General features: G+C 39.0%; 1 protein-coding gene across 2 annotated transcripts; it reads right to left on the minus strand.

Annotated features, from left to right (window-relative positions):
- Positions 1-278: 278 nt before the first annotated feature.
- Positions 279-6,583, minus strand: LOC104798645 (protein BREAST CANCER SUSCEPTIBILITY 2 homolog B-like). Of its 2 annotated transcripts, XM_010520814.1 has the most exons (20): positions 6,384-6,580; positions 6,185-6,316; positions 5,853-5,999; positions 4,581-5,549; positions 4,343-4,467; positions 4,099-4,253; positions 3,684-3,806; positions 3,421-3,606; positions 3,264-3,345; positions 3,128-3,178; positions 2,961-3,042; positions 2,757-2,868; positions 2,594-2,665; positions 2,067-2,262; positions 1,810-1,992; positions 1,321-1,463; positions 1,177-1,239; positions 904-1,087; positions 643-801; positions 279-557 (listed from the first exon to the last, which is right to left on the minus strand). In XM_010520814.1, exons 1-20 carry the CDS (start codon positions 6,502-6,504, stop codon positions 510-512), a joined length of 3,333 nt encoding a protein of 1,110 aa, XP_010519116.1. In that variant the 5' UTR covers positions 6,505-6,580; the 3' UTR covers positions 279-509. The 2 variants fall into 2 exon arrangements, with proteins under 2 accessions (XP_010519116.1, XP_010519117.1); XM_010520815.2 differs by lacking the exon at positions 279-557 and having other exon boundaries at positions 686-827; positions 6,384-6,583.
- Positions 6,584-10,595: the final 4,012 nt, after the last annotated feature.

The following is a 10,595-nucleotide window of genomic DNA, read 5'->3' on the forward strand; positions in this document are numbered from 1 at the left end:
TAATTGACAAAACGAAGCTGATTTGGGTCCAAAGTCCGACTAACAGCCTTACCTTTTCGCAAAGGACAATTCGATTGTTTATAGACTAAAGACGAGTAAAAGTGACATGGAATTGCCAAAACAAGAACGACTTTTATTTCGAACATATAAAATTATAAATTGAATCATACAACATGTTAGTGGATCAATTAAGAGAGAGAGGACAGTTGAAAATTAAGACATGTTTCAGGCTGATCGGTGGGCAATGCATGCTTTTAATTTGAAAAAAAAACTCTATATAATGGAAACCAAAGTAATATGCAATTAAAAGCTTAGCTTTCTCATATACCTCCAATCCCATCAACCGAATTTCAACTCCAACTGTACCACCATATTTATCCAAAATCTATATAGCTTTTACGATATAGATGATCGTTATATATATATATATATAACCTGGCCAGCTAAGAGAAGATTTTAACACCACCAGGCACCAGTGGGTCACTTCCTCAAGCTCAATATGCTAACAATCACCCACTGATTATAAATAAAACCCTCTGCCGAAGCTTTTCAATCACCTGAAAAGGAAAACGAAGCAACGGAAAACTGTCAGTTTTATAAAAGCAACGAACGGAAATGAGAGTTTTGAGGATAATAACAAACCGAGGCAGAGAAGTTAGCCCATCTTTGGACATTGTGAAGGGCACTTCTAAGGTGGGGAGAAGAAGGATTCGGCAAGTAGGTTGAGTTCTCTGTGGCTTCGGCTACCCACAGATTGTTCATATTGTCCTTTGGCCGTCTTATGAGATTGCAGAACCCCACCTGCCCAAGTATGAGTATGAGAGATTCTACTCCTGTTCTATCAATGAGTTTACTTTATGAATTGAATTGAACACGCCCAAATAAACTATACATCTTACGTACTGTGGATCCGACAAGATTGTAGCTCATCTGCTGAAGCGAAATGTCGCCCATATCTGGCGAGCTGAAGCATATAGCAAGAAGACTATTCAACCCATCTGCCACAAACACCCACTGCTTTATTTGCTGAGCTGTATCTATGTAAGCTTTCCCGACATATACCACGTAGGCAGCGATATCAAATTCACTGAACACAGAGAAAGATGTTTAGCGCTAGCTCGCAACATATTTGGGGCAAAGATGTGAGAGAACCCTTGCAACGAGGAATAGGTTCACCTGGAAAGAGGAACTTCATCCAGATATGACAAACAGGCCGACGCACGGGGATTGAAAAATGGCCTTAAAACCAGAGAAAACAAAATGAAAACATACATCAGCCGGAGTCAGGTTGTCTATCGAGAAAGCATCTGAACAACTTACTGAAAGGCTCGAGAAGCTTCTGGCGACTGAGGCTGCCATCTTGTGCTGGGCCCTCTGGCATGTAAGTAAAGTGTTTCTGAATCTGAGTTCACTGGTGTTAGCCCATTGATACTATATATTTGCCCCTCTGTCAGCTCAGTTTTCTGTTGAAGTCGTAGGAAAAAAGACGACTGTTTACACGATGCATGATATGAAGAATATCGCAATAAAACGACATTCATCGCATACATTTTGACAGATATTGGATCATGACATTATCAAGTTTCCAACGCTGTGAACATATATACCAGGTCCACTACCAACTCCCCCAAGTCCATGATCAGAAGGGGATCCATAAACTTTATAAGCTATATAAAAGTCCCATATTTGGTCAATATGGATTGTAAGATGTTCACAAACAGTCAAAAGACAAATAGAAATGCTGAAAATTCAGCCATCGATGCAACCATCGAAGTATGGAATGCATAGATATAGGAAATTCGTGCATACCTGTTTCTCTGTGGGATTCCAGATGGTTATTATGCCTTCTTTCGGCTTGTGCCTTCCCGAAAAATTCCTGCTAGTTAGCCCTACCACCCTGATTCTCATGAATGGAGTGACATCCCTTTCACCTAAGCCACTATCCACCAGAGCTTTTGCTATTGATTTGTCCAGCTCCTTTTGCGTAGCTGCCTAAGGTTCAGGTTTGATGCAATCAATAACGTATATGCTAAACTGTCTCTCAGAGAAGAAAATAAAATCTCTACCTCCAGCTTTGCTTTATATGTAGTGAAAGAAGTTAATTGTTCCGGACTCATTTCTGCCATAAGGAGTTCAGGTTCAGCTGCACTCTCCAGAAGCCTGAAGACCTTGGCTCCTTCAATGTCACTTTCATTCTGGCCGTGCAAACCACAGATTCCCCTCTGGAACTCAGATATAAGGCCTTCAACAAGAGCTGTACGCCTAAAGCAAATGCCAACAAGAAAAGAAAATGAGAAAGGCATGAGGACCATCAGATTTGGCATTCTTCAGACAACAAATTAACTTGAGAAACAAAGCCGGTTGACTAAATAAAGTAATAAAAAGCCATGAACCTAAGTTTTTCCTCCGGTCACAACTCCACAAGGGCAGAGGGTCAGTTATTGTTTATACTAGTCTCATAAACCAGCTAATTAAGATATCTAAGTTTGTTTTACACGAAAAAACTTTCCCAGCTTCGTGTTAGATGATCACTATATGCTACTCAGAAAATGTTGTCAGTAGTCTGAGAGAAACTTGGAAGATGTAGACTTGCCTCTGGTTGTGCAGCTCAGCCATTTTACTCTCAGTTCTCTCTGACCGAACTATGGACTTCCCCGTACTTAACCTGAATGTACCAAGCACGGATGAGTCCATGCCAGAACTAATTATACATCCTACCAAACTGCATCATCAATCACTATTAAATTTTTACTGACCTTTCCTTGTATAGGATGGGGTATATTCGTGTTATTCCCACTAATGTTCTAGGAACTAGACCTCCATTGCTCTTTATACAGCTAAAGGACAGAGGGCTACCAACTCCTTTACCTTGAAAAAACAGTGAGAAAGTGGTGATTACGGGCAAGCAAGATGAGCGACTCCTAGGAGGTAGTGAAATGCATAGGATAGAAAATGCTTACAGAATCCAAGTCGGTCTCCCCAGTGAGCTCTGTATGTTCCATTAGTGTTCAAGAGCAAACAAATCGTATTTTTATTAACTGCCTGGAAATACAATTCAACAAAGTCAGGAAGAGCACCACACAGAAACGTTCCAGAAACTGTAACAAGAATCCAAGGCCTTAGAAACCTCTAGAGGTGATGTTGGACCAACCCAGCCACAGAGTCCTGCTCCCCAGATCTTCATGTGAGAAATCAAACATAAGCTGACCATAATGGTTTAGCCAAAGCATTAAATTTGGACCTTGCCGAAACGGAACACTTACCCGGAGCTTCTGGCCTACAAATAACTTTCCAGCATTCAGATGCTTCGTTAGTATGACATCAAGAGCAGCATCCATTGCATACCTGTGGGTCCAAAGAATTTCGAGATGACATGAAACGAAATTAGATGATATCCAGAGACAGTGAACTCCTCCCTACCATCCATCAGTTAGTTCTACTTTCACATTGTTGCTATTATCAGAACTATTTGTTCCCCAAGAGTCATTATTGCTCTTCGGATGAATAGCCGATACGCAGAGTACCATCATCGAGGAAGCTGGTGCATCCCCAGCCAGAATTCTCTTGATTGCAGAGCATTTACCATGATTTATTTCCTTCTCGTATCTGTAAGTAGATTCAACACGTTATAGAATTTGTATAAGCAAAGATGCAAACAGATTGTTTTTGTGAGCTCAAGATACCTGTATTTTAGCTCCTCAAGGACATTGGGGATTGTCAAAAAATTTCCAGCGCATTTGGCTGGGTAGTATTTCTCATAACATGCAAGTTTCCAAACTACCCACCTGTAGTGATTGCTGACCCACCTAGGACACAAACACTGCAAATCAATGAATATAAAGGACAGTGCATCTCAATGACCATACAGTTGAAAGACATCAATTTTTTAATACTGGATGGATAAATATTAAAAAGGTTAGTTAGAAGCAGAGAATGAGTTCGACCCAGCAGAAGACCACCGTTGACGTGCTTAATAATTGTTACTTGCTTATCCAAAGCAATGAAAACCACTAGCAAGATTTGACGAACTGTGACAAACTTTTTCCATTGTGAAGGAATGAAAGTAGGCAATGTAATAGTTCCAGATATAGAAGTTACTCTCTAGAAGCATGTTGCAAGGAGGCACCAGATTCAGCCAACATTTGGAGAAAAGCTTCAGCCCCAATCATGTTTTGGCCACAATTGTCACAGAAAACATAGTTATCTGCATTACTTGATGTGATTCTTCTGACGTGATTGGGCAAATGATCTAACTGAAATCACACAGGAAGTTGGCTGAGTGAGAAGGGACATTACAAGAGTGCATAATTCAGAATCATGCTCAGTACACAAAATACAAAACCTTGGTCTCAATCGAGGGATGCATTCCAAAATATTCCTTCATAGATACTCTCTGAATCCTGTGTGGGTATCGAGTAGATATAACTCTTTTGGAACATGGATTATCCGAAGATCCGACAGATAAACCTGTCAAAAGCAGGATGCCGGAAAGAATCATGACGGACGAGCCAAATACATTCACACCCAAATTCCACAAGATCTAAACATTTTTCATTAAAAAGGAAAAAAAAAAATTTTACCACTTGGAGCATGCCGAACGTTCTTCCGCAAAGGAGTATGAAAGATGGAAGTCCGTGGCCTTTTAAAAGGAGAAACAGAAGCTGTACGACCCAATCTTTTCTTTTCGCTGCTGGCTTGTTTATCGTCTGCAAAAGCTGTGCTACGGGAATTTGTTATATCGGCAAGTGGTCTTCCAAAATGTTTAATTCTTGAGCTGAAAATGTTTTCCTTGGAATTATTCACTGAAAAATCTGACATTGAATGTTTGTTGGGTAACAGCTCCTGCATGGCAGGCCTAGCAACATTCAGCGCACAATCTTTCTCATTGACAACAGCATCAAACTTCTTGATTAAATTTGTCCCTGCAGCTCGGTTTCCTGTATTAACTAAAGATCTTAATTGCTTGGAAGATGACTGCAAAGGAGGTATAGATGTATGCTTGCTGCTTGTCTTTCCTTGATGATTAAAGAGCCCGAAGCTGCCACATCCATTGTTTATTGTAATATTATCTGATCTCTGCTCTTTTTGGGGTATAAAGAAATTGCCATCTACTGCTACATCTTCTAAGAAATTTCCCAAATCAGTATCCCCTAGAAGGTTCCTTGCACGTTTCAGTGCCTCACTTGAAACTGACAATGATTTACCTCCAGCAGTCTGAAATTTTAACTGAGGCACCATTGAACTTGTATTTGAAACTTCCGGTTGCCTCCTTGACAAATCACCTCCATATAGCTTAGGAGTTCCTGAATCACTCAGAACTGATGCAGCATCAGACTGTTTTTTATTTTCCAACCCAACCAACCCATGTTGCTGGCGTGAAGAAGACAACTCCTTCACATGGCAAAAGCCATTCAGATCGTCTTCTTCTAGTCCTAGCAATACCTTGGCTCTTGCCAAACCTGCAGAAGATACCTCTACCTTCTTCCCAGAACCCGTCTGAAAAAACGAGTTTGCAAAACCTAATCCGCTCTCTCCAGCAAGAACCGTACCTGCGCAAATGTTGAAGCTCGGTTAACTGGCCAGCTGTTGGGCAATTTCCAGTTCTAAAACCAGTTTCCCTAACAAAAGGGTAATGGAAATGGTACGCCAAGTTGTTATAGCCTACCAGCTGATTTCAGCTGAACTTTCAACATTTATGCTCAGGAAGGATGGCATCTCTACCAAATGTAAAGTCTAACAAACTGACATGATTCACATGGAATTGCTTAGACGTTGAATGGAATGATACAAAAGTATATTTATTGCTTAAATTATAACGGAAAAGATGGAATGGAAGAAAAGGGATGACAAACCAGAGAGAGCCATAGTATCATCTCCAAGAACAGACAAAGCTTTGGTGATGGAAGATCCTTTCAGAGGGACTGATTTCCCAGAGGCAGTTCTGAATAAAGGCAGAGTTCCAGCTCCATCTCCTTCCTTCTCGTGGAGCTTGGAACACCCTGTACGGTGAAAAGGCACAGCAAAAAAAAGGAAACAATAAACATAGCCACCTAAAGAAAGCGCTAAAAAGAAATGAAACCCATTTTCTAAGTTGTTAAGTAGCCATTCTTCATCTAAAAGCTGGTGTCAAAAGGTATGTTCGGAAATCGCAAAGAGCCAAGAATTTTCGCACACAAAGACGCACCTGAAGTAGCAACCGTATCATGGGCAAGAATTGGCATGGCTCTAGAAATGGAAGACTCTTTTAGGGAAACAGACTTCCCCGACCCGGTCCTGAACATGGGAGTTTCTTCAGGTTCTAGAAGCTTCGAGCATCCTGCATCACATGACAATTAGATTCGGTACCACATCACAGGCGAAAGGGAGAGAGAGAGAGGGGTGACCTTGGAGCAATAGATCAGCCATGGAAGGAAGAAGAGCAGTAGGGGTAGAATCGGAGTCAGACGGGATGATGCGGCCACCGACCTTCCACCGAAAACCATCGACAACCTGCCAAGAGGACATTTTTTCCTAGATTCTAGGGTTCCGTGAGGTCTCCGCGATTGCGCATGTATACTAAGTAACCAGACGAGAAACCAGAAAGGCGCAAATCAGACAAAATATATAAAAGAAAAGAGAAAAGAGGAAGGCGGGAACATTGAAAGAATTTTGGGAAGGAGGGAAAAGAAAACAACAGAGGCGCGATGGGGCGAAACGGAGACTTGGACTTTAATACGGCGTCGTTTAAGGAAACGCGTTATGTTTGATGACGTGTTTAATCATTCTGACACGTGGCAAGTCATCACTGGACTGATGACTCCCTCCTGTCGAAGGCGTTGCCCAAAGTTCGAGTTAGGCCTACAACATTAGTCAACCGAAATACGAGTCGACAACAAATCAACTGTTGAGTTGAGTTGGCAAAGAATCCGGTTCAACATGAGAGAAGTAAACATATTGATGTCCGTTTCCATTTTATCAGGGAATATGTCAAAAATGGAGAAGTGAAAATATGTCATGTTGCAAATTGTGATCAAGTGGCAGACATATCTACAAAGGCGTTGCCAAAGCTCAGTTTGAAAATCTAAAGTTGAAAATTGGAATGAAGGATCGAAAAAGTTTGAGTTTAAGAGAGAAATTCGTGAGCACTAAACTCAAATAAATTGACAGTTTCTGAGGCAGCTTTCGAAAGCCATTTAAGGGACCAAATGTTAACCAAATTTAACATTGACCTATGGATTTTGATGCTCCGGATGTCTAGATTCTGATGAATCAAGTTTCAAATCATTTGGAGTTAGCTATCAAAAGTTACGGAATATCTAATCACAAGTGGTCATAAGTTACTACATATTAAAAGTTATATTTATTGTTTTTAAGTTATTGTCTTTTATGATTATATTTAACTTACGAAAGATAAAATACTATAAATATGTATGCTACATCCTTTGTTGAAATGAGAGTGAAGTTTATCAAAAAAAAATACATCTAAGTGTCATATTCATTTTGGTCTTCCTTTCTTCTTCCATGTAGAAGAAAAACTCTCAATTTATAACATGTTTCTCGACGTATCACAAAACCAGGTTGCGACTGAAATTTCATAGGATTCATATATTTTATGGCGGAACAAAGCACATCAAGTGAACCGACACAAAGAACCTGTTGATCAACTCAGAACTTATCGAAGAACATGTAGCGATCATCGCTATAACCAACTCATGTTTTCGTGCACGCCGAAAAACAGAGCAATCGAAAGAAGGGAAACGACATTCAAGATTTGCGAGTTCAAATTGGATATTGTGTTCGATCATACGTCTCAACGGAGAGAGGGAGATTTCACTAGGGGTGGCTTAATCGGGTTTCGGTTCGCTTATGTTCGGGTTCGATTATTTCGGTTTTAAAAAAACTATAACCGTTCGGTTTCTACATTGAATTTGGTGCAGTTCGGTTTGGTTCGGACACTACAAAAAAAACCTCTAGTATCAATTGATTTTTTCGTTGAAATCACCTAAATATCCGTTGAAAATCGACAATTTCAATGGATATTGCAACGAACACGACCCGTTACAAATCGGTCGTTGAAATTTGAATTCCGTTACAATCCGTTGATAATATCAACGATATTTCAACGAGTAATTTCTGTTGATCTTTGCAACGGTATTGCAACGGAAGATACCGTTGGTATATTTCAACGTTTTTTGCAACCAAAATATCTGTTGTTATTTTGCAACGAATTAGCCGTTGATAGTAACAACGGAATTCCGTTGATAATTTCCGTTTGTAAATGTCAACGAAATGTTCGTTGATAGTAACCGTTGCAAATTTGCAACGACAACTATCGGTAGAAAATTCTGTAACTAATATCAACAATATTATCAATGGACGTTCGTTGAAATCAAAACTATCAACGGATATATCCGTTAATATGCATTTATATATTTTTATATAATATATATATATATATATATATATATTAAAATTAATATATATATAGATTAATTAAAAATAGAAATATGTAATTTAAAAATATTAAACCATATAATTAAACCAGGTTCGATACAAAATATAAATTTAAATAACCGAAAACTAATTCAAACTTTCGGTTTCTTCGTCTTCGGTCGTTCCGAGAGTTCGACCGCTGGAGGTTCCGCCGGCTAAGGTGTTGTGGAAGAATGTGAAAGATGAACTCCTCTAAGCAGCTCGATCATGTGTTCGAGATTAGATATCTTCGCTTGATACTCTTACCGTTTCGCATGTTATTCCGCCATATGCCGCTCCGTCTCTTCTTTCTGATGTTGGAGCGATCGTTCAAGTTCTATCCAACGTTGTTGGTCGGAATCGATATGTACATGCGGATGAACCGATGATCCAAAATCTTGCAGCAAATCTCTCTGGAGGCCTCCTAAACCGTAGATGCGGCCTTTGTTCCGCTCAACAGACTACAAAATAATACATATTATATATAAATTATTTAATCAATAATAATATAATTTAAAGATTGAATAAATAAATTTGATTTTATACCTCAACATAACATTTGTCTTGATCGGTAGGAGACAAGTTGGTGTCCGACGATGAACTGGCAGCCGCTGTTTTGGTCAGTTGTGTTAAAGGTTGCATTGAAGCAAAATTCATAAATTGTTCCAAACCAGCACAGAACTCCGGTATAACTTCTTTTATTGTTGGATCTTCTCTACGATACATCTGTTGCCTTGAAACATGTATATTTCGGTTTGAGAAAGAAGAAGACATTTTGAGAGATTTTGGTGTGAATGGGAGAAAGGGTGCGGTTTGTTATATAATCGATATATCAATGGATGTCCATTGAAACTAAAACGGCTACAATTATCAACGGACATCCGTTGCAACGAAAACGGCAACAAATATCAACGGACATCCGTTGATCATTCCAACGACATGAATCCGTTGATATTTAGCCATTGAAAATAGGGATGTAAAATGAGTCCGACTCGCGGGCCAGCCCATATTTTTCTGAGCCGGGCTCAAGTATTTTGAGCCCATAAAAAATGGGCCACACGAGCCAGCCCGTCACGAGTCGGGCTCGTAGCGAGCCAGCCCATCACGATCTGGGCTGGCTCCCCGACCCCAAAAGCGGACCAAAAAAAATATTTATTTTTTTAAAATTTTAAAATTTTAATATATTTTTATATATACAAATTATATTTTTATTACATATTTAGTTTATTTTGTTTAAAATTTTAATTCTTTTATTATATTTTAGATATTTTTAAAAAAATTTAAATATTAAAATTATTTTTAAATATTTTTTAGTATTAAAATTTTATTTTTAAAATTTATATATTTGGCTCACGGATCGACTCGTTTGGCTCGCGAGTTAAGACGATTTAGGAAGGGTTGATCTATTTTTGGCTCGCTAAAAAACGGGTTGGACTAGGATGGGATGAAAATTTTCCAGATCGGGACGATCCGGGTTGGACTGGACCGGGCCAGCCCGTTTTACACTCCTAATTGAAAGTAAACAAAGCATGAATTCTGTTGTATAAAATCGCTGAAATATATCAACGGAAATACCCGTTGATATTCCGTTGTAATTATCAACGGATTATCAACGGAAAAGCTCTGTTGCTACATCCGTTGTAATTTCATTGATTTCCGTTGACATTAGCAACAGGTTTGGTCCGTTGAGAATCCGTTAAAATTATATCAACGGACGATTCCGTTGATAATATCCGTTGATATAAGATTATTTTTTTTGTAGTGGGATATATTCGGTTTGGATTCGATTCGGTTATGATAAAAATACTCATTTTCTTAAGAAAATTTACGGTTTTTCGGTTATTTTTTTATTCGGTTGGTTCGGATTCGATTTTTTCAATCCTAGAAAAATTATGATTATTCGGTTTTACATTTGTTTCGGTTCGGTTATGGTTATTCGGTTCAGTTATTAACCAAATAAGCCACCCCTAGATTTCACTATGTGAACGGGAATTATGTTAGAATCGGACGTGGATAAATTACTGTTAGGAACTAAATTGAGATGAGAAAATAAATAATGGGACACCAGAAATTTACGTGGTTCGGCAGAGTGCCTACGTCCATGGGCGAATGGTAGAAGGATTTATACCGACTTTCAATGAATT

This window comes from Tarenaya hassleriana, unplaced genomic scaffold, assembly GCF_000463585.1.
Source record: "Tarenaya hassleriana unplaced genomic scaffold, ASM46358v1 Cleome55, whole genome shotgun sequence".
Lineage (NCBI taxonomy): Eukaryota > Viridiplantae > Streptophyta > Magnoliopsida > Brassicales > Cleomaceae > Tarenaya > Tarenaya hassleriana.

Bases quoted from the DNA above. Each gene is read 5' to 3' on its own strand.
- LOC104798645 (XM_010520814.1), bottom strand. From the start codon at position 6,504: ATGTCCTCTTGGCAGGTTGTCGATGGTTTTCGGTGGAAGGTCGGTGGC. The intron at 3,346-3,420 runs GTAGGGAGGAGT...TTGGACCCACAG, and splicing joins GTAGAACTAACTGATGGATG to GTATGCAATGGATGCTGCTC. The intron at 1,240-1,320 runs GTAAGTTGTTCA...TCTGGTTTTAAG, and splicing joins GAAGCTTCTCGAGCCTTTCA to GCCATTTTTCAATCCCCGTG.